This window comes from Passer montanus, unplaced genomic scaffold, assembly GCF_014805655.1.
Source record: "Passer montanus isolate IOZ18808 unplaced genomic scaffold, ASM1480565v1 scaffold97, whole genome shotgun sequence".
Lineage (NCBI taxonomy): Eukaryota > Metazoa > Chordata > Aves > Passeriformes > Passeridae > Passer > Passer montanus.
In genome coordinates this window covers 883,273-905,677 of record NW_024375145.1, presented here as the reverse complement: position 1 = coordinate 905,677, position 22,405 = coordinate 883,273, and the positions used below count along the sequence as shown (strand labels likewise).

Genomic DNA, 22,405 nt, shown 5'->3' with positions numbered 1-22,405 from the left:
CACTGTCTCTGTTTATATCTCTACTTTTACCTCTATGTCTGTCTCTATTTCTATCATCATCCCTATTTTTATTTTTATCTCTCTATCTCTCTCTGTCATTTATTGTTGGAATACAAAATATGGGTAATTCTCAAAACTTTGGGCTTGTAAGCCAAAGCTTAGAATTAAACACAGGACTTGATCTGAGACCTTGGAAAAGGCTTCCAAACTGAGGTGCTAGAAGCAAGAATGTGGATTTATAGTTTAAAGCAGAGACATGTGAAGAAGAAGAAAGTTTAGTGTTTTAAAGATATAGAAACAATAAAAGCAGTTACAAAGGTAAACAAGAAATTTAGAATGCAGTACTGTAAGTTTGTGTGTCATAACATGATTGGCTAAAAAACTTACACTGTAGCATGGGTCCATAAGACAAAATATTTAAGGATTAGGTCAAAAACATAGATATTCTTATTGACAGTGTTTTATTGGTCAAATAAATCCTTAAAAAATCTTGTAACTAGGGGTCTCAAGACCTTCTGAGCCATGTGATGAATATGTGAGCCTTCCTGACTATGCAGAAGATAAGAAAAATAAATCACATCATCTAAAAAACTCAGAGATCCCATCTCTAACTCATTCAAAATTACTTCATAAATCCCCATAATTTATATCTACATTATCCATTTCTGTATTGTCTACAGATTTGCACACACACACACAGGAACATGTACTTACACATATTCAGACATACCTATTTAAAACACAGGTAATTTTTTCCTAATGTTTTTCCTGATCTGTCCAGTCACTCTTGAGTGTACACGTGCATTCTCCCCAAAATACTTCTTAATTTCATTTTCCTTTAAAATTCTAAGTTATGTGGACACTGAGACCAGCTCTTACCATACCACTCTCTTCCCCCATGCCAGGAAGAAATATATATAGGGATTTTTATGCTCTGTAGAGAAGTATAAATGTGTTTTCAATAAATTCAACTGCAATTAGGTGGAAGTAGAAGCAAATTTCGAAAAGAAAGACATTGCTGCACACAAGCAGGAAAAGTGAATTTCTTGGAGAAGAGAAAATCAAAGACCAGGACATGCAATGCAGGTGATATAATTAAAAAATGAAAATTAAATTGTGGGGGATGTCGTGACTGTTGTATCTGATGCATCTATAACAAAGAGCTCACACCCACAGCTTGAGAACTTTTATTTTGGTGCCAAGGACATATTGGTTGATATGAATTACATATTAATTTTCAAAAAACCTCCATGTGAAATGTTAAAACTTTTATTTACATAACTTTTATTTAGTCTGAGCTTGATCTTTCCTTCTGTAGGCCTGCACTACCCCACTGTCAACCAGGAATGTTTCAGTATTTCTTGAAAGCAGGGGAAATTAAGGATATGATCTTCCTATGTTGATGGCAGCAAGCCTATCAGCTGGCCCCATAAGGAATATCCATTTTCTCTGCAAACCTTGCCTCAGCTACATCCTCACTGAGGCATTCAAGTGATCTGTTATTTGTTATACACATCAATGCTCCCTCAAATTTTTTTTTGGGAATATTGTAGGAATAGCCTCCTTTTGTCATTGCTTCCTGCACCATTTTTACATGCACTTACCCTTACTAACAAGTATGCTGGTTTTTCTGACTATTGACAAAAATATTTTAGGTCAAAATAAGACAAATAAAGTTTTACTGGGCACTGAAAAGTGCCTTTAAGCTGGTCTTTGCTACAAGTTCTTTGCTACACTTAAGTCACGTGTGTGTTAAATTTGTCACTGCAACAGAAAGGAGGGTTCTGCATATGGAATGCTGTGTTCTATTTGTTTATGGTTTCTCAGGCTGCATATCAGAGCAACTCCGGCTTACTTCTGCACAGCAGATGAAATGTAATGATCCTGGAGAAATATGGGACTAACCTTTCTGAGGAGAAAGCACTGAATTAAAATAAATGAGATGGGACTTGCCAGTATTTTTTATGTACCACTTAATGTAGAGCTCTGCAATATATATTTTTATCTGCACAAACTCTTTCAGGAGCCAAGCCTTTTCTAGACAGGGTATCAAATTGATATGAAGCAACACAACATATGCTTTTTTCCCTTTCTAAATGCTGATAATTTTATCTGCTTTAAATTATACCACTCTTGTTCCAAGGGTATCTCTGCATGCATGTAAACAATTCATAGCTATGTACTCAGCTGATGTGTTGCCAGACCATCCCAAGAAATTCCAGTTTAATCCATGGCTAAACAGAAATAGCAGCACTAAAAAAACCTATAGGTAGATCACCCATATTTCAGGTTGACTCTTTCCCACAAACTGATGCAAGGAACCGTGAGATACAAAAGCTCTTCTGCCTTTGATCTTAAATTAGTGTGGCTTCCATGGGCTCCAGAGGGGAATGGGTTGTGTCTTGCTCTCTCAGTTCCCACGAGCACACAGATTAGCCTTGCTTGTCTCTTGTTCCACTGCCTGGAACAATGCTGGGAGCTGTTGCAGCAGCTACACCACCAGTGACAGGCAAAAAATATAAAGGTCAAGCTTCTCACAGCTGCTCAGTTAGGAGTATTCTCATCAGACTGTGTATTTGTTTCATAATTTGTTTCCAAAACTGTTTTACTACTGAAAGGCGGCCATGCAGTCATCCAGACCTCTTCATTCATCTTGTATCTGCTTAGTTATCTTAAAAATTAAACTCTTTGATTTATTTATTTATTTATTTTTTTACTCCACTGAAACATAAAACCAGCTCACTACTTCCTAAAGGAAAGTATTTAAAAAGTGCTGTTCATTATTTTTGGCTTACTGCTAAAAATGTAACTCATAGCATGTTCACCACCATTAACCATCCCACAGACAGCTGATTACCTCAAGCACCCAGCTGAATTTAAATACAGGTTAGGAATGTGTTGACACAGAGATTAAACACATACAACTTCATTTGGTCATTAAAGTAACAAATACAAAGAGAGAGCAGTTATCATGCAGCATTCTGCAATTTGTTTCCCTGACATTAAATTTACCTGTGTTGGAGTAGTTTATGCTCAAGCTTTGGTCCTCTTTTGATGTACAAATCTGCTTAGTTATCTTAAAAATTAAACTCTTTGATTTATTTATTTATTTATTTTTTTACTCCACTGAAACATAAAACCAGCTCACTACTTCCTAAAGGAAAGTATTTAAAAAGTGCTGTTCATTATTTTTGGCTTACTGCTAAAAATGTAACTCATAGCATGTTCACCACCATTAACCATCCCACAGACAGCTGATTACCTCAAGCACCCAGCTGATTTAAATACAGGTTAGGAATGTGTTGGCACATCCAGAGATTAAATACATATAACTGCATTTGGTCATTAAAGTAACAAATACAAAGAGAGAGCAGTTATCATGCAGCATTCTGCAATTTGTTTCCCTGACATTAAATTTACCTGTGTTGGAGTAGTTTATGCTCAAGCTTTGGTCCTCTTTTGATGTACAAATGTTAAGTGCATATGGATGCAGAATATTTAGAGTTTTGACAAATCCTGCACCTCCAAATCTGGCATCACTGAGGTGGGTGAAACCATGGGAGGCAGGAGGACAGGTGGTAAAGACAGCTGTAAATGCAAACCTCTGCTTGTTTTAAGGGGATGAAACATGCACAAGAAAATTAAATCAGGATGTCGACAACACAACTCAGTCTGCTGCTGTTTCAAGACAGGACAGTTATCTTTATATGAATTATTTTTCCAGGTAGTTAGGCTATATTGGATATTTCTGTGGTGTGACTGACTGAATTTTATAAATTAGCATGAGTCTGGTACCAGTGATACTTTTAATTGGAAAAATGTTTAAAAGATTCTGCCCTTTTTTTGTCTTGGAAGTGACACACTTCTATTATAAAATCAATATGCACCTCAGGATACCCTTATCAGCTCACTAAATCCCACAATTTTGGCACAGTAGACAGCAGTGCAAAGGTGTGGATTACAGCTATTGAGCAAAATCTCCCCGTGAATTTGAAAAGAAATACAGACACCATTAGTGACAACATTACCACCCCTGGGTAATTCTGATTTAATTTTTATTCTGGCAGGGTGACCAGTGCATGACTGCAATAGAACATCCAATCTAACGTGCTGCTTCAGATCAGTGGGTCTGAACATCATGTGAGGCTTCAGATGGATCCTGCAAAAACAAGTCACCACTTCACCCCTGGTGATGCAGCTAATCAAGAACAGCTCATTAGGTCCTGCAGCATACTTCATGTAAAGTGTGCACAAAAACTCAGCAAAAATAAAATGCAAATCCACTGACAGTCCCACTGTGAAAGGGTAAATATTTTTTAAAAATATTTTGGCCTTTTTTTGAAATATTTCAAGTTATTTGTCTATGTATATATGTAATTTATAATTGAGATTATTTGTTTTGCCCAGAGAAGATGTGGCTGCCCCTGGATCTCTGGCAGTGTTGGAAAATGGGGCTTGGAGCACCCGGGGGTAGTGGGAGGTGTCCCTGCCATGGCTGGGGGTGGAATGGGATGGGTTTTAATGTCCCTTCCAACCCAAACCAGTCTGGGAGTCTGTGAAATCAGTAAAAATGTATATTTTGGAACATATTTGTGCTAATTTGGAAGCCTGTACAGTAATTGGCAAAAAACTAAATATGAAAAAAACATTGAGTTTTAAAGTAACATAACTTCAAGCATTAAATTACACCACCCAAGCAATATCCATTGACCTGCTGTACAAATTAAACCACCACAGGGGGAAAAATAAAAACCAGACCTAGGAAAGTATATCTTGCAGGTAACGTTCCTCCTCCTTCAGGTGATAACAAGAACAACAGAGAAACACCTGCTTGTTCTTTTTTGGGTGGACAAGTTCCCATTTATGCCAGTTTCCTGGTGCCTCTTGTGCTCCCTGTAATGTTCCCTCGCAGCAACTGCAGCAGTTTTTATTGCTGTGATGCAGTGCCAAGCACCCAGGGTTCCCTCACCACTTTTTAGGCTAAATCACTCATTTTTGTTGCTTGCTGAAAGCTAACACAAAGCGCTTTCACCTCAACCAGGGTGCAAAAACTTTCACCTTCTGTTACCAGCAAGAGACTCCTGAGAGTTCTCACAGCAAAAATTGAGGCTCTTGTTGCACTCACATTTTAAATCTCTGGTTTTTTACCCTGCTAACATCTGTAGTGGACAGAGCCAATTGTGGTCTATGCCTTGGTTTCTTGCTCATCAATGTGCCAAAATCATGTTTGGATGTTACAGTAAATTAAGCTTTTTGTACATATTTTGCTACCAGCATCCTTTCTATTCTCCAATTATGTATTTAAACCAGGCTGAAAAGTATTGTCATTTGTATAAATCAAAGCAGTGTCAGTAGCTTTAAAATCTTATTGATAATTAGTAACTCCCCAAAATTCTTCAGTGAAAAAATCTTTTCTATCTACACAGTAATTTTTAATTCCTTCATGAAGTGTATGCTCCTCTGTGCAATTTTACTGCATAGCAAAAAGAATATTATGAGGATCCCTTGACACTAACACACGTCATAGTAATTTAAGGGGTTAGAAATACTGATAATGAAACAATTATTATTAGATAATAACATAAAATTTGTCATTCTCCTGGCTACCTGCTTAATTGCCATGCAGGTGATTCATTCCATGGTGAAGGTATGTCTGCCATAAAATGGGAAATACTGCAGAGTGCTTGAGATGAAAAATGCAGGAATCAAAAGAGGAATACATGCACACAGAGGATTTATAAGATATCAGGAAGCTCCTTGGCAGACACCAGGTACTTATCACCCTCCTTGTCCACCTGCCAGCGCCTGAGGGAACTTTTTAGCTCAGTGATATGGATGAAACCAGCAGATCTGCTAAAAGCAAATCCCAAGTGCTCCATGTTATCTGTCCACACAATCAGGCTGCCCTCACTGCCAGCCCCCAGGATTTTCTCATTTTCCTGAGGGCTGTCTGGAAAAGGAGTATGTTAACTTCAGGGGATGCTGGCACCATGACATTTGTAGAATTGAAATTGATGTGGAGGGATATATTTCAGATTATTAGCCCAATAATATTGAAAAAAAAACCAAAAAACCAAACCCAAATCTGTTGGATATTTATACTAAAATTACTTCAACTAAAAATACTGCATGACAAATTTGGGTAGACCCTTTACTTTGGTTAAAGGTAGGCCCCTAACAAAAAGTAACCATGTCAGCAGATTCAATGCAGAGGACAGTAAGTTCATTTTTTGTCTCCCAGAGAGTGGTGATTTTTTTTTTTAGCCTCCCTTTAAGTGAGATTCAAGAAGTGGAGTGCCGGTGACTTTCTTATATTTGCCTAAAGGGGTTTAGGAAAAATGCAGACACACCTGTGCACAGTAAAGAATAATATCAAAATTATCTTTTTACAGGAAACATCCCATGGTAAACCAGAGCCACAGTTGCAGGACATGATCCTGAAGAAATAAACCTAAAAGTTCTATAAACCTAGAGTAGCATCCATAATTCAGTCTTTCTGACTTTATCCCAGAGTAAATGGAGTTAGGCAAGCTCAGTGGGGAAAAGTATTTTGATTGCCAGGCTGCACATGTGCACAGAAATCTAAAACAAAAATAAGAACAAAAAACACCCAAAACCCAGACAAATCCCCAAAAACAAACGAAAAAGCCACCCCACATCCAAAAGGAAAAATATATTCATAGATATATATACATATAAATATATACACACACGTGCACACACAGAGGCATTTTTCATTAACTTTCAGATAAGGAAATTCCTTGAGCATTGTGTGTTCTCCCATTTATTAATTTCCAGTGGGTTTCTTCCTGTAAGTACTGGATGACATCATGTCCTGCCTTCCCTTGGACACAAACCTTCTTCTCACAGCCACAAAATCACTTGTCAGATTTTCTCTGGTCTGTCCTGCTCTGTGTAAAACCAACCCCTAAAACCTGACTTTTGATACCCTCTGGTTCCTGTTGCATATCCTTTATCCACAACAGGCAGTTTCTTATTATTCCCTAATGGGAGTACAGAGAAGAAAAGGTGGTGCAGAAAGCATAAAATTTGTAAATTCACAGAGTCTATAGGTGGCTGCTGGTATGGACTATCACTACCTGAGGGAATTTATTTTTCATATGAATTTATCTCTTTAATTTGTATAAACCTGCCACCTGCCACTGTCCTGTGACACCATTTAATTCCTGTGACAAATGCTTCATACTGCATACCAAACCCACTTTTTTTTGTTTTTGTTTTTGTTTTTTTATGGTACCTACAGAGAGCTTAGAAGATTTGACTCAAATTGGAGGAGAAAACCATATCTGAACATTCACTAGCCAGGTAGTTTTTTTTTTTTCTGGTTCAATAGGGCATTGTTTCTTCTGGATATTGACCTATCTGTAAAAAACCAACCAAACAAACAAAAACCAAAACCAAACCACACCAAAAACAAAACAAAACCCCCCAACATTTTGTGTAATGTGTCAGTTAATGGCAGCTCTTGAGCTGTATAAATCCTCCTAAATATCTCCTACAGCAATGTGGTCCTAAAGCTGGTGTGATAAACTAATTGGTATAACAAACAGAACTGCCTGCCTTTTTCATTTTAATCCCTGTTATATGACAATTAAAATCAAGTGCAGCTCAGTGAGGAGATCTGTGTTTTAACAGCAATGCCTTTTTAGAGCCATGGCATTGAGTTTCTTTTTATGCTCTTCCCTTTAATCTGTGAAATAATGCAACAGCACAACACAAAGTGACAGATGATCAAATTGTCCAGAAAGCTCCTCACAGAGTCCCTATTTCAGTTTTAAAGACCACGTTGCTTAAATGGCATAAAGTGCCACCCTAAAATGAAATTTACAGGTCTCTGGGAAACTGAGGAGCAGATTAAATTTGAATAATTAATTTTAATGTTTTCATTTATTTTCTTCTGCATTAAAGTTTAAGTTGCTTATATCTTTTATATGCAAGAAATAAAAACCTAATTCCCAGGGTTCAGTTCTCATTTCAGCCAAAATGAAACAGGAAGGCTCGTGCAGAGTGGGAGGACTGCAATGCAAATTGATTAGCCACAATTTCCACCTTCTGAGTGAGATACCATAATAGATGACAGATTCTTTTTTTTTTTTAAATCGCAGAAATAGATGCTACTGAACATGACAGCACTTATTTACAATTGCTCCATTTACCCCAGAATGCCATTATTCCACTTGAAATTTGACTTTTCAGAGGGTCAGAAAATTACAGCACTGTGGTCCTTCATGACCCATCCTCTCTTGCTCTAATAGAAGGTGTCATTATTGTTTCATTAGAACTAAAACCGGATAACTTTTTGTGACATTTTTCCAGTGGAGTGCAGTGCAATCAGGAAATTGAAAAAACTGTAATGGAAAAGAAAGGGGCATCTGCAGAGATAGAAAGTGACTCAGAGAAAAAATTCTCAAAAGACCCTTCCTTCATTCATTTATATTTTGTCTATGATGTGTATTTTAAATGGAAATTACATTAGAATTATTAAAAAAAAAATCATGTTGCTCATATTTACAGGGTCATATTCCCTTAGCAACACAAAATTACGTACAGTAAGACGGGGAATAAAGAAAATAATGGGAATATGTTAAGACTCTCTAATAACAACCCCCAAATAGCTTCTAAATTCTCATAAAACAGAGATTTAATTTTTAATATCAAAAGACTCTCTAGGACTATGAATTATTGCTGTGAACCTCGGAAAACAAGACTTCTAAGCTCCTCTCAAACAAAAAAACCCAACCCTCCTGATGTGTTGTGGAAAGCAGAGCAAATCCTACAGTGGTCTTGCAATTTATATGTGGTGTGTGTGTATTTTGGGGGGCGAGTGAAAAGAATAAAAGGTTTGGTGGCAGATGCCTGACTTGTAAGGGATGTAAAGGATCCAGCCCCAGCCATGTCAGGGACACCTTCCCCTGTGCCAGGCTGCTCCAGCCCCAGTGTCCAGCCTGGCCTCGGGCACTGCCAGGGATCCAGGGGCAGCCCCAGCTGCTCTGGGCACCCTGTGCCAGCCCTGCCCGCCCTGCCAGGGAACAATTGCCATTGCCAAGATCCCAGCCAGCCCTGCCCTCTGGCCCTGGCAGCCATTCCCTGGGTGCTGTCCCTGCAGCCCTTGGCAATTGTCTGTGTCCATCTTCCCTGCAGCCCCTGCAGGCCCTGCAAGGCCGCCCTGAGCTCAGCCCAAAGCTTCTCCTGCCCGGCTGAGCAATGGCAGCTGTGGCAGCCTTTGCTGCCAGCAGAGCTGCTCCGTGCTCTGCCCAGCCTGGAGCCTCCTCCGGCCTGGCTGCAGCAGCTCCAGCTCCTTGCTGGGCTGGCCCAGGGCTGGGGCAGCTCTGCAGGTGGGCTCTGGCTGAGGGGAGAGGGGCAGAATCCCCCCTGCCCTGCTGCCCCCGCGGGGCTGGGCCCAGCACAGGGCTCTGGGCTCTGGGCTCGGCCAGCGCCGCTTTGGGCTCCCAGCCCAGCCCAGCCCAGCTTTGGGGTCCCAGCCCAGCCCAGCCCAGATTTGGGGTCCCAGCCCTGCCCCACAGCACCCCCAGGGCTGCTCCCTCTGCTGAGCCCGGCCTGTGGTGGATCCAGGCTTCCCCTTGGGCCCTCATGGAGGCACCAACGCAAATTCAGCTGATCAGTGAGATTTGTGGTCTCAGCATCGTCATGTAAGGCAGCTGGTCAGTCAAATAAACACCCCCTAAAAGTCTTGCGTTTATTCTTTCATTGCATTAAACTACATCAGCCAAAGCTGTCTGCTACCTCTCTCTCTCTCAAAAAAAGAAAAAGATAAATCTTAACTTCTCCTGCAACATGCTACTGAGGCTTCTAAAAGTTGAGGATGCTCAGGATTCTGTAGCAAAGTACAAAACTGTCCTCACAATGTTGGTTTTTTTAAATCTTGTGTTATAGCAGCAGTGTTTGAGGTAGCACAACCAATATATAAATAAGACAAACTGAAGAGCACCTCAAAGTCAAGACAAATAAATTCAGATAAAGAAATGTGCAGGGAGGGTCTGTTCCAATATTTATAGATAACATATCAAACCTTTCAATTTCTGATGCTGCCAAAGGGAGGTCATTAGCCATCTGCAGTGAGGTCTTTAAGTGATATTCTGATAGTTTTCTCCTTAATATTTCTTAGCTGAAAATAGCATTGATGTGCTGTAACTTTTATTACTTCCTAATAAAGATAACCCATTAGGGCAGGTCTAAATATTTTTATTTCTGTCATTGGAAAAAACAGACTTGTGTCTTCTTTACAGAGGTGCTTTATTTTCACTAGCTATATATAGAATTAATTGCTAATTGTAAAAATACTTTTCTGCTTAATTATACAACAAAGAAAGGATGGCTTGAAATAGGATTAATATATCTTGTAGTTAATTAAACATGAAGCTTCTAAGGAGATCACTCCAGCAACAAAAGCAATTAAGGCTTGGTTATGTATAGTACACAATTAAGCAGGAAGTTCTTGTAATCCCAAGGACTAACTTTCAAAGCTTGTATTGCTTTAAAATAACCTATTTTCTGGCTTATTTTAGAGAAAACTATCAAATATAAGTATGAGCACTGTCAACTCAGGTATCTTCTCAGCTATGTCCTAATGTCATAAATGAATTACAGCACTAAAAAACACAGGTCTGTCCTACAAAATAAAAAGTCTCTATATCTTTAAGCCTGTTGAGTGAGTAGATGTATAGAAACACAAGCAAAAAAAAAATTTAAAAAAAAAAAAAAAAAAAGCCAGTGAGGAAATTCTGATGAAAGTCTGTTGTGATACTTTATATTACAAGTCTCAAGGTGCTCTTGAACACGACCCAGATAATTGGGGAAATGTTTAGTTGCAGTATTTCAGTGTCTACAGTGATTTCCCTTTTAAAGTCTTCTCTGCTGAGATTTGCTCTTTCCTGTCATGTTTTCTGACAGGGAAACTGCTCTTGCTTTACTTGAGGAGCATGCAGGATGAATGTTATTAAGTAGAGTGCAAAGAAGGTCTTGCACAGCACATTGCTGTAGAGACACACCTGACTTAACATGGAAATCAAAAACAAAAAAAAAAGTGCCCAATATTCTGCTTGGATCAACACTTAACTCTGAGTAGGGTGTTATTAGGGAAAAATACATGATGAAACCAATGAATAGGTTAGGATTCAGGGACCGGCTGGGAAATGCTCATACCTACTTTCTGTGATGCTTTAACATCCTGAGATATGACAATTCCATTTTCTGCTTACTGCTAGGTAAATGTCAGCCTGGTTTTAAGCACATTTCCCCCTCCTCTGAAGAAAGATGCAAAATGTTCTGCTGCCTTCAAATTTAGATTAATTTGAAGTTCCTTTTCCACCACTCCTCCTTTATGTTTGTGTCTCAATTTCATTATTTACTTAGCTAAAAAGATACCATCTCTGTTCCTCATTTGACAAGATAGGAATCAATCTGTTTCTGTGCTCTTTATGCAGGGAATGGAATACAAAAGTGAATAGCAGATTTCGAACAAAAATGTTCTGAAGTCAGCCAGAATCTCACAATAAACCTTCATGCACTGTGTTTTCAAAGTGGCATAAAAAGAATGTAAAATTGAGTCCTATTCAGAAAAGAATATATTTCGTTGACCCTTGTCTATTTTTCTAGTGAGATGCTAACAGATACATCAAGGAAAAACTAACTATCTTGCTTATTCAAAAAGTAATATTTGGGAAAAGGCCTAATAAAAATATCACATCCCAGTTAATAAAGCATCAAGATCTTGGAAAACAGAGCTAGATGCAGTTCCATTCCATTCTTTGACCCTCATTGTGCTCTGGCTTTTTGCTTTGCCACATCTGTGTTTACATCAGGTATTTTTTGCTTCTTAAAGATAGTTGACCTTGACAAGGTCGTTTTGCTTCTCTCTATCATTTTCAGATGAAACAACTGTGACCAACTCTGCTTGAGTCAAAAACCAATTCAGGGGTAGCTACAAAAACAACAAACAATTTCATTAGGAAAAAGTGGATGCTATTTTGAAGCACCACCATGGAAGAAGAGGGCAAGAATAAGAAACACATTCGGACCCTTTCTTCCTCTATTCTTACCTAAACAATTGTGTAGCTATTTTATTTTTTTTAAGGGAGTGCAAGGGAAATATGCCTCTGCCTCACCAATTGAGACAGAACATTACTTCAAGACAGCGGAAATGGTAGCTTGGTAAAACAGGCATGAATTTAAAACAATGAAAAACTAACATATTTCTATTAAAATTTCATGCACTGCGTTTTCAGAAGTTGCTGCTGTTCAAGTAACACCCACATTCCCACTGCAAACACACAGCAACAAAAAACTGCCTCAGACTCAGATCCCGTGTACATCAAAATTCACAACAACCAGGCAGTTTTTGCTTACACTCCCAGATTTTCTGAGGCAAGATCAAAACCTGTTATTGTAATAGGAAATGGGTCATTACTCAATTTAACTTTCATCTGCAGGGGAGTGATACTCACAGAAAAGCTGTGAGTCAGTGAGGGAGCTGACAGTACTCTCTTGCAGGATTCCAGTGCTTAGGGAAACTTCCCAAGTAATTTTTGTGAGTGATGATGAATTTGTTATGAGTCAAAGACAGGCTCTGGAGCACTGATTTAACCCCTTAGCTTTTACTGAAGGCTTAACAGAGAGAGCGGGGAATATAATTCAGGGAACAGAGCAGGACTCTGTGAAACACAACATTTTTCTACTATAAACTCTTATCCACAGCTAATTTACAGCTCAGACAGGGTCTTTGTTCCTCTTCATGGTTCAGTGGTTTAGGGGTTACAGTGGTGGTGCTGGATTGATGATCTTAAAGGTCTCTTCCAACCCTGACGATTCTATGATTCTATGAAGGTGACATCACACAAATTTTTATCACAGAATATAATCATGGTATGTCTGTCTGCTGCCCATTTTCTGGGCAACTTGCAACAGAGAGCTCCTATACTCTTTCTGTCCTTCTGATAATCCCTCTTTTGCCAGAGTAAAATCAATGATTCTACAGATGCTTCAGACTTTGCTACCTAAAGGATAGAATACAGCCTAAATAAAGCATTTAAAAGGCAAAATAAACCAAGATTTTATGCTGCCTTATTTAATTTCTAGGCTTAAATTCAATTACTACTATAAACATTTCCATAAAATGAATTGCACAGGAAAGCTTTGCAAAGTCAAAAGCAATTTAGGAAGGGCAATGCTGAAATGCACAATTTAGTAGCATTATTAATGCGAATAATGCATTTAATTTGAAATGATTTAGGGAAAAAACTGAGTTAGAGTGCAAGCCCTGAAATGGCCATCAAATACTGCTGGAAGACAACTCTGAGTAGGAAATCAAGGCATAGCTCCTAAGACAATTTCTGTAAGGTGTGTGTATGTTAGCACTGTTAAAAACAGATTGGCAACATACAAGAATTTTAAAACAAAAATAAAAAAAAATGGAAAGGAAAAAAGTGCGAATAATGCATTTAATTTGAAATGATTTAGGGAAAAAACTGAGTTAGAGTGCAAGCCCTGAAATGGCCATCAAATACTGCTGGAAGACAACTCTGAGTAGGAAATCAAGGCATAGCTCCTAAAACAATTTCTGTAAGGTGTGTGTTTGTTAGCACAGTTAGAAACAGATTGGCAACATACAAAGGTAAAAAAAAAAAAAAAAAAAAAAGGAAAGGAAAGGAAAAAAGCTTTTTTGTTCATCTTGTCATCTTGAGTTGCACGCTGTCCTAAAAGCAAATAGTGACCATCTTGTAGCAAAACTAAGCCTGTGTTTTATGGAAAATTGAAGAAGTGAATAAAGCAAAGTGAATAAATCTAAGTTTTTTGTTCATCTTGTCATCTTGAGTTGCACTCTCTCCTAAGAGCAAATAGTGACCATCTAGTAGCAAAACTAAGCCTGTGTTTTATGGAAAATTGAAGAAGTTAATAAAGTCCATCATTCTAGCCTAGGCAATGCAAAGTCAGTACATTCAGCAGTGTGAAAATCAGAAGTGGACATCACTCTTTATCTCCTTTTGTCTTTGACTAAATGGCTCAGAGCTCTTTGTCCATTACTACCTTATCCTACCACTGGCTGCTTTTTTGCAGGAAAATTTATCTGCAGCAAGTCTCTGGCAAAGAGTGGCAAAGATCATCATTCTAGCCTAGGCAATGCAAAGTCAGTGTGAAAATCAGAAGTGGGCATCAGTCTTTATCTCCTTTTGTCTTTGACAAAATTGCTCAGAGCTCTTTGTCCATTACTACCTTATCCTACCACTGGCTGCTTTTTTGCAGGAAAATTTATCTGCAGCAAGTCTCTGGCAAAGAGTGGCAAAGATCTGTGTTAAAAATTTATTGCCAACCTTCCTTGAGATACATCCTGTGAGCTAACCAGGCTGTGTGAACAGAGTGAGACACTGTGCAGTGAGTGTGACACTCATCAAGGTAGGCACAAGGGCAAGGAGGTGCCAAAACCCAGTGTCCAAATTAAAACCTTCAAGTGGAATTGACAGCTGCCAGAAAAGAGATGTTTTTGCATTGGAAAAATAAACTGGTCAATACTGACTCTAAATATATTTTTTTTATCCCAATAGAAAGTACAAGAAAAGGCTGATCTCTGCACAATTTTCATTCTGTTATCTGAAATCTAAGACCTTTAGAATTTCAAGAAATTCTGATAAAAAACCAGCACCTGCTTTGCATCTGGAGAACCAGAGACCAATTTTGTTGCTGTTTTTGTAAAGAGCATTGATTCCTTCCATGGCCTTGTGGTTTATTAAAGATGCAGAGAAATACAGGTGTCTTCTGTTTATAATGTGATATATTTCAGTTCACAGCTCCTACAGAATACTCTGTCTTTCCAAGCCCACTCAAGATGCACGTCTTAACAATCCAAGAAGTCATGCAATTTCCTCATTATATTAATTACCAGACTGGACTTAAATGAATATTTTATCCTATTTCAAAATTGTGTCTTCCAAGCCCTTATTTAATTAAGATGTTGTTAGGCATTTTCTGAGTTTTGTTTTTTGTTTGGTTTTTTTGGTCTTTTTGTCATTGTTGTTATTGTTGTTGTTTTGTTTTTATTCAGTGTGGGTGTTAAAACAATCAAACTACAGGCCACATATAATTTTCTTATTTGGCTACTTTAACCAGTACTGGTATTAATATATGTTTTCCTAACAACACAAATTGTCAAAAGAAAATTAAACAATCCACACACTTTTCTCCTTGTCAGTTGTTGAACAGATCTCCACATGAGTTGTTGAGTTGCTATGGTATAGTGATTTTTTTATCTGGAAAGATTTTTCAGAATTCATTGCAAATGAGCAGATTATTACATCAAAAAAGGGGGGAAAAGAGTCAGGTGGAATAATAGACAAGACAAGAAGAAAATATCAAATGAGAGAGTACATTCTCTACTTTTCAGTGACAGATGAATGCCAGCATTGAAACAAATTCAGCTAACCAATACTAGATGGAAAATTATGTTCTCTTCCCATATTAAAAAAAAGGGAAAGGGTCACCTCATGTAACTTTTGTGGTTCAAAAATTTCTCTTATAATTTAAGTTAATTGTCCATCTTTCTCTGTGGCTGGCAGAGTAAAGAAGACACATTTCCACTTCTGGAAACCAGTTTATAAAAAAGAGTAGAAGCTGGATTTGGCTTAGCTTTTAAAAAAACCAACTCTTTGGTTTGATCACTTGGCAGCTTAAACACTGGAAATAAATGCTAGAAAATGAATATAAATATAAATGAATATAAGGGATGAATATCATGATGGCATGATAGAGATGCATTTTGTATATATATAACGAAAAGACGATAATTATTTGGAATGCAATTTTGCCTTTGTTTTCAAACAAGAGGCATTTTGATGAGAAAAAGATGGTTATGCATTAAACTGAAAGAATAATTTGATTGCAGCTCTGAGACAATCTAATGGCGTTGATAAAGAACCTCAGTAATATTGTCTAATACTGGAGATTAGTTTGGCAGGAAAATACCCAACCCAAATCTATTATACCACTGGCAATCACCACATTTTTAAAGCATGTAGGTATAACAGTTGCTCTGCCAATCTTCCAACAATCTGTTTATCACCACTGCTTTTTCTCTAATAGTGCCTAGCTGGTTCCACAATCAGCAGGAGAAACATTGTAATTTGGCATTGCTGTTGCCTTCAAAAAAATCCCAACACATCATCACTTTTAAGATAAAATACTGACAATACCCTGGTATGGCTGCAAAGTCAGGACTAGGACAAGACACAAAACAATTTATTTAGAGGGGATGGTTGAGTGGGAGGAGAAAGCTCCAGGTGTTTGGGGACACCAAATGAAGTGACACACCAGAATTTAACTAACAGTAAATAAAGAAAAGGGAGTTTAAGCTGCTGCCATGATTTCACAATTTATAACAGCAGAAAATTAGTAGTACAGCGGGCATGGGTTTTGAGAAAAATGTTAATTATTTTGAGTTATACTTTCAGCTAGGAAAATGAGATATGAAGTGGCAAAAATCTATTTACAAGAGCATTCTCCAAGCATCTGAAACATTAGTTGCACTTTTAAAAATAATCTTTACAGCCTCAGTGCCTCATTTTGGCCATAAGGCAGGGAGTTCTCCATCACATTCTTTAATGCCAAATAAGTGAAGAAATGGTAGGTGGGGTGACCAAATGAAAGAGCAATCCTGGATTGTGTCCAGAAGGAGCTGGAGCACTCCAAAAACTTGTAGCATCCTCTTCAAGGAAATGAAGGCTGTCTTTGAGGAAGCATGTGGGGATTTCAGCCCCAAGTTTATGACAAAGGTAGAAAAATACAATCTTTTTAGTCATGTCATCTATTTAACTTTCCCTTCATGTCAAGAAAATACATTTTTTCATCACTAAAGGTGATGTTTAGTGTAAATAAATGTTATTTGTGCAATCTATAGCTTGTAGAGTCTAAGTCACAGCAGATTTTCAACAACTGCAGAATGATTAAGGTGAGCATTTTGTCCCTAACTTCTGTGCCTGGAGGCACAAAATACTTCATATTCCTAAATTATGGATGCAGCAATCCAAAACACTTTAAACAAAAGAGCTTAATTGTTAATGGCTGCATTTTAGAATACATAAGAGATTCAGAGTTATCTTTTTGGAGAGAAAACTGAGTAAAACTGTCCCAGCTCCTGAGAGAGGAGAATTTATCCCTGGAGTTCTACCAAAAGTGCAAGTAGCATTTGATGCATGATTCAAACATCACCTCTCAGCAAACATTATCACAGCAGGTGCTCTGAGATGGATGTCAGCACACCAGCTTTTAAGCTGCTGGTAGCAGTGGTTTTTAGGCACCCCAACAATGACATTTAGTCAGGTCAGATCTGTTCAATCCATCCACACACCCCAACAATAATCCTAAAAGGCAAACAGCAGGCTTTCCCCCCAGTTTTTCAGGTTTTCTCATGAAATTCAGAAAACATAAAGCCTGTGGAGAACAGTCAAAAGGCATGTAAATTTGACATGATAAATATGATATTGGCAAGCCAGCTACTTCAGCAAAATCCAGAAGTCTGGGCTAAATGTCTGGCTTTAAGCCCATTGCAGGGTACCATGGAATCATCATTCTGAGCTTGATTCTTTCTGGAATGGCTGGGGGAGTAGGGCATGCAGACACATTGGCTTTCACACGCTTTTCCTTACAAATGTGTTTTGACTAAACTCCGTGGAAGCAGCAGCAGGGTGATAAACCTTTCAGTCAGTGTGTTATAAGGCTTCACTATAATACTCTGCGTTTTGAGGAAAAGAAAAACCACCAAAAAGCCCACAGAGAACTACCAGCAGGGAGGACAAGAATGAACAGATGAATTCAAATGATAGACATGTCTCTGTTACAGAATCATTACCTACTCTGGAAGCATATGAGACTGCCTCTAGTCATGGCCTGAATTCAGAATAACCAGCCTGTAGCAGAAGCTAATGACCACCTTAAGCACTGAAAAAAAAAGTGGATTTTATGCCTTTTGGCGTAAATAACCAGCCTGTAGCAGAAGCTAATGACCACCTTAAGCACTAAAAAAAAAAGTGGATTTTATGCCTTTTGGGGTTCAGTTTTGGTGGTTTTTATTTTTTCTTTTACTTTTCTCCCAAACATGAAATGTTAGGATCCTTTTTGGAGGAAATATCATTATGTATAAAAGGTAGATTGTTAATATTCCTGTGGAATTGTTGAACTCAATTCATAGCCATTTGAAAAACCAACTAAAAGATGACTATTTCTTCACAACTTTCTTTTTAACCAGACAATAAAAAATTATTCCTTATAGTTCAAAGAGTTGAAGAGACAGTGCAACTGATCAGATTAAATTTGCAGGTTCAGGTAAATTCAAATATAAAAAGACTACAACAGCCTGAAAATTTTGAAAATATAGGGATTAACTATGCAGCCCCTTGCCATCTGTAGTAAATTAAAAATACACTGTCATCCACAGGAGCAAGAACACACAACAGGAAATTTCTGTGGAGCCTCTGCACACCCTTGGTTTGACTGATGGGGCTAAAATATGGTGCAACCACCTCTCTTTCCTGTGGAAAAACATTTTCATCTGCTTCTCTACCATAAAACACAGCAATAAAATGTTCATCCTCTCCAGAAGTTACTAACTGCTCTTCCAACATGCTGCTTTAAATGAATTTCAGCAGATTCCAGGATCTCCAGCTATTCCAAAGTTAAACACATAGGACAATTTCTCCTTCATTTTATGAAAAGTGTGTAAACTTGGGAGAAAAAAAAAGTAATCATATTCCTAACTTGCTTAGCAGCTGTAGGCAAAAAAGGCTAATATGTCATAATTTATATGTGGAGAGATTGCAGGGGGTTAGTAGCCATGTCTGGTGCTATTGAGGCTTCCCACTGAGAGCTGCAGTGCAAAGTGGCAGCTGACTGAAAACACTGCTATTTTCAACAGTTCAAAAAATGTAAATGTGTCAGTGGCTGGTCAAACAAGCTTCCACACTGGTGATTTATTGAAATCTCTCACATTAGTGAGTTGTATGAATCACTCCTGGGCTGAAAACAACCCCTGTGCACAGGTTTATAATGGATTCAGGGGCTGAATCAGTCTTGCTGGCTCCAGAGTCCTGTCAGAAGGTAATTTTGGGCAGCCTCAATTAGACAAAGATAATTCCTATGCGTGGGATTCGCTGAGGTGCACAGAGCTGAAAGTAAATATGCTTTTCCACGAAGCCTTGGAAGGGCAGAAGGGAGGAAAATAAACTCATCTCTCTCAGCAATTGAGGGGAATTCAGTGAATCAGATCTGCAACCACCATTTCTGTTCATTAACAAAGGAAAACTGGGGCTAGTGGAGGCATCCCTGAGTAGATTTTCCTGCAGCTGTGACAACAAAAACATGAAGATATGTTGGGCTTTCAGAGCTTGTGGCAGATTTGGGAAGGGTTATAGGCAGAAACAGAAGAATTTGACTATAAAAGTGAACTAGAGAACCATCCTCATGCCTGAAACACAAAGAAGACAAACATCTGGGAAAATCCACGTGAAAATTTACCTGCAACCACTGTGACTGGTCATTGTGGCCGGAGGTCCAGGCATTGACTTTGCCTTGCTTGTCCAGCCGGGCTTTCCTGGGCTCCCAGGCAAACATGTCCATGTTGAGGGTACGGAAAACGCTGGAGGCAGTGATCTGGAAGTCCTGGATGTGTCCTGATTTCATCCCCAGGGGCTCAGAGCAACCTGGAACAGCAGGGCAAGATCAGTGGCACTACCTGCTTGTCTCTGTCAGGGGTTTAGGCTTTCTGTTATGGCAGAGAAAACCTGCAATGCTTGGAGAAAAAGATGTAATCAAGACTATTGTTGAAGACGCTTGAAAACAAATAAATGAAAAATAGTCAATTCAAGGCACTTTGCTTCAACAATTGCTCGGGTGAGTCAAAATCGAGATAGAGAATTCAACATATTTTACTCTGGCATAAATTTATGATGCAAAACAAAATGAAAAGATGACTTTTGTCTGTGCTTTTCTTATTTTTATTTTCCTCTCCCGCAGGAAAATATTGTTTCCCCTGTTCTGTTTGATTTTCCTTCTGCTTTTATGCCACCTCACATCCACCATGTGTTTGCTTACTGAACAAACATTATTTTTTCTTAAAAGGACTGCTGCAGTGAAATGTTAAAAAGCACTGAGTTCTTTTACAATTTTGAATAATTTGACATCTAGATAAAAATCCAGAAGGCCCAAAATCCCATTGAAGAAGGGAGAGTGCACAGAAAAACAATTGTGGAGGGAGGACAGTAGGAGGATATCACTTAGGAGAAATCAATAGTTAATGGCTTATTTGTTTGTGGACATCCCACACCATTGAGTTATTTTGCTGTAGGAAAGATAGATCTTGGGCTTCTCCCTTCTCTGTTCAGCGTGAAGAAAGATAAAAATAAAAATTGATAAGTGGCTCTGTGTTCCTCTGCCTTGCTGCTGTGTGCTGGGAATGTGGAAGGCACATTTGGATGCAGAAGAGGGAGGAAACAAGATGAGGCAGCACACTGAAACAAAAGGACTGGAAACCAGGGAAGGCAGATGAACTGCATGGTTCTAAGATTTTAACAAAGAAATCAGAAAAAGAAAGGCAAATGGCTGAGAGAGAGAAGGCTGCTGAGAGGACAGGAAAGGTGGATGTATGGCTGGAGGGGTGGAATGACACTTGATAATTGGGGTAAAGTGAAAGATGGAAAAGATGGAGATGGGAAAAAAAAGGCTATTTTCTCATTTCCTTTCTGTCCCAGCAGTCAAAAACCTGCATATGTGCAGTTATATTACTACCAACATGATCTTTAATGCAGCATCTACTGTATTTAAAATTTGAATATTGACATGCTTCATGTTAAATTAAAAACAACAAAAACAAACAAAACAAACCCAAACAAACAAATCAAAAGCCAAGACAAAACAGAGTTAACTTTTGAAAAAAACCTCAAAAAACAGTCTTAGATAATTGATTCTCAGTGCACAAATGGAAATGGCACAGCCTTGTCTGTAGAATGGACTCATTCAAAAACACAACAAAGCAATTTTCCTGGGAGTGGGAGGAAGAAGTTGATAATAGAAATAAGAGAGACTAATCTGCTGCTTTGGAGAGGGGCTTTGCTTATTATTAAATTCTGAAGTATCACTCTAGGATCACAAGGACTGTCAGCAAGAATGTTTCATCCGAGGAATGCTAAGGAGGCTCCTGTCACAAAACCATGGGTTGTCAAAGCTGTGATTCAGTGCTGGCCCAATCCATCAAAACCAGTTCTATCTTTTCTGAGTATTATTATTGATTTATGAAGCAACAGCTGTGCCTGCCTGTGTGCCTGTGCATGCGTGCATGAATTAATGGGATTTTACACTCGCCTGCCTTCTCTGTGGCCCCAAAGCGGGTGGGAAGACAGTTGTTGAAGGTAGCGGGAGAAAGTGAGAAGAACAGTGAGGATCTGAAGAGGCAAACGTGATGCACACAGGTGTCAGGATGTCTTGGTGGTGTGTCACAGAGAGCAGCAGCTTCCCAGCCCCTGCCACAGGAGATTGTGGCTGGATGACAGAGCTGTAACCCCCAGCACAAAGGATGGGGTCATCAAACCAGCACAGGGCTTTGTGTCATCCCTCAAAGGTGTGTGCTTACCACAATGCTTATATGTCCCTGAAACATATCCTCTTCACTGCACTGTACCTTTAAATTTGCTTTCCAATGTCCCTGTGAGAGGATTCAATTTCCATTTTTCAATTTTGAAATCTGTTGAAGTCGGAGATAGCTGGTGCAGACACATGGCTATGCCCAGTGGAGCATCTCGGGCTGGAATGTCTGAGATGCTTTGGATACCTCCAATCTGTGATAAATTATGCCTGATACCTCTGTATGTTTAAGTCTAACCAGGTATAACTTTGCAGGTCCTATTTGGTCTAGCTTGATGGAAGAGGAGAACAGAAATAACGAGAAAGAGTGGGGATTAGCACCTGAAAATTGGATGAATAAATACGAAGGTTTTTCTCTGTTGACTCTACAGAGGGCAGAACCTCTTACTCTTCAGTCTGCATCCATGCTATGCCCCTCATCTTCCTCTACCTTTGAAAAAGCTTAAACCCTCAAAGGAAATATTCAATATCCAGTATAACAAAGGGAAACCCACAAAAGGATCTGCCTGCAACAGTCATGATGAATCTTGTCTCAGACAAAAATTTGTTAGTGGCAAAAGCAGCATATGTCACTTATTTGAGGGCAATGGTGATTTTGTTTTGATTCATACCGTGTTTTGGGGGTTTTTTCCTAAAAATTGAGAGATTTAAAATTCTTTTTTCATATTTTTGAATCATAGAATGGTTCATGTTGAGAGGGATCTTAAGATCATCTAGTTGCAAATCTAGTTCCAACCCCTTTGCCATG

The 22,405-nt window shown here is 38.7% G+C and overlaps 1 protein-coding gene across 1 annotated transcript in view; it reads right to left on the bottom strand.

The window, feature by feature from the left end:
• The window catches only part of EDIL3 (EGF like repeats and discoidin domains 3), a 242,251-nt gene that overhangs the window by 35,067 nt on the left and 184,779 nt on the right, over positions 1 to 22,405 (bottom strand). The window contains exon 9 of the mRNA XM_039696365.1: positions 19,537 to 19,721. Within this exon, the coding sequence (XP_039552299.1) occupies positions 19,537 to 19,721 (185 nt within the window). The remainder of the gene's footprint in view (positions 1 to 19,536; positions 19,722 to 22,405) is intronic.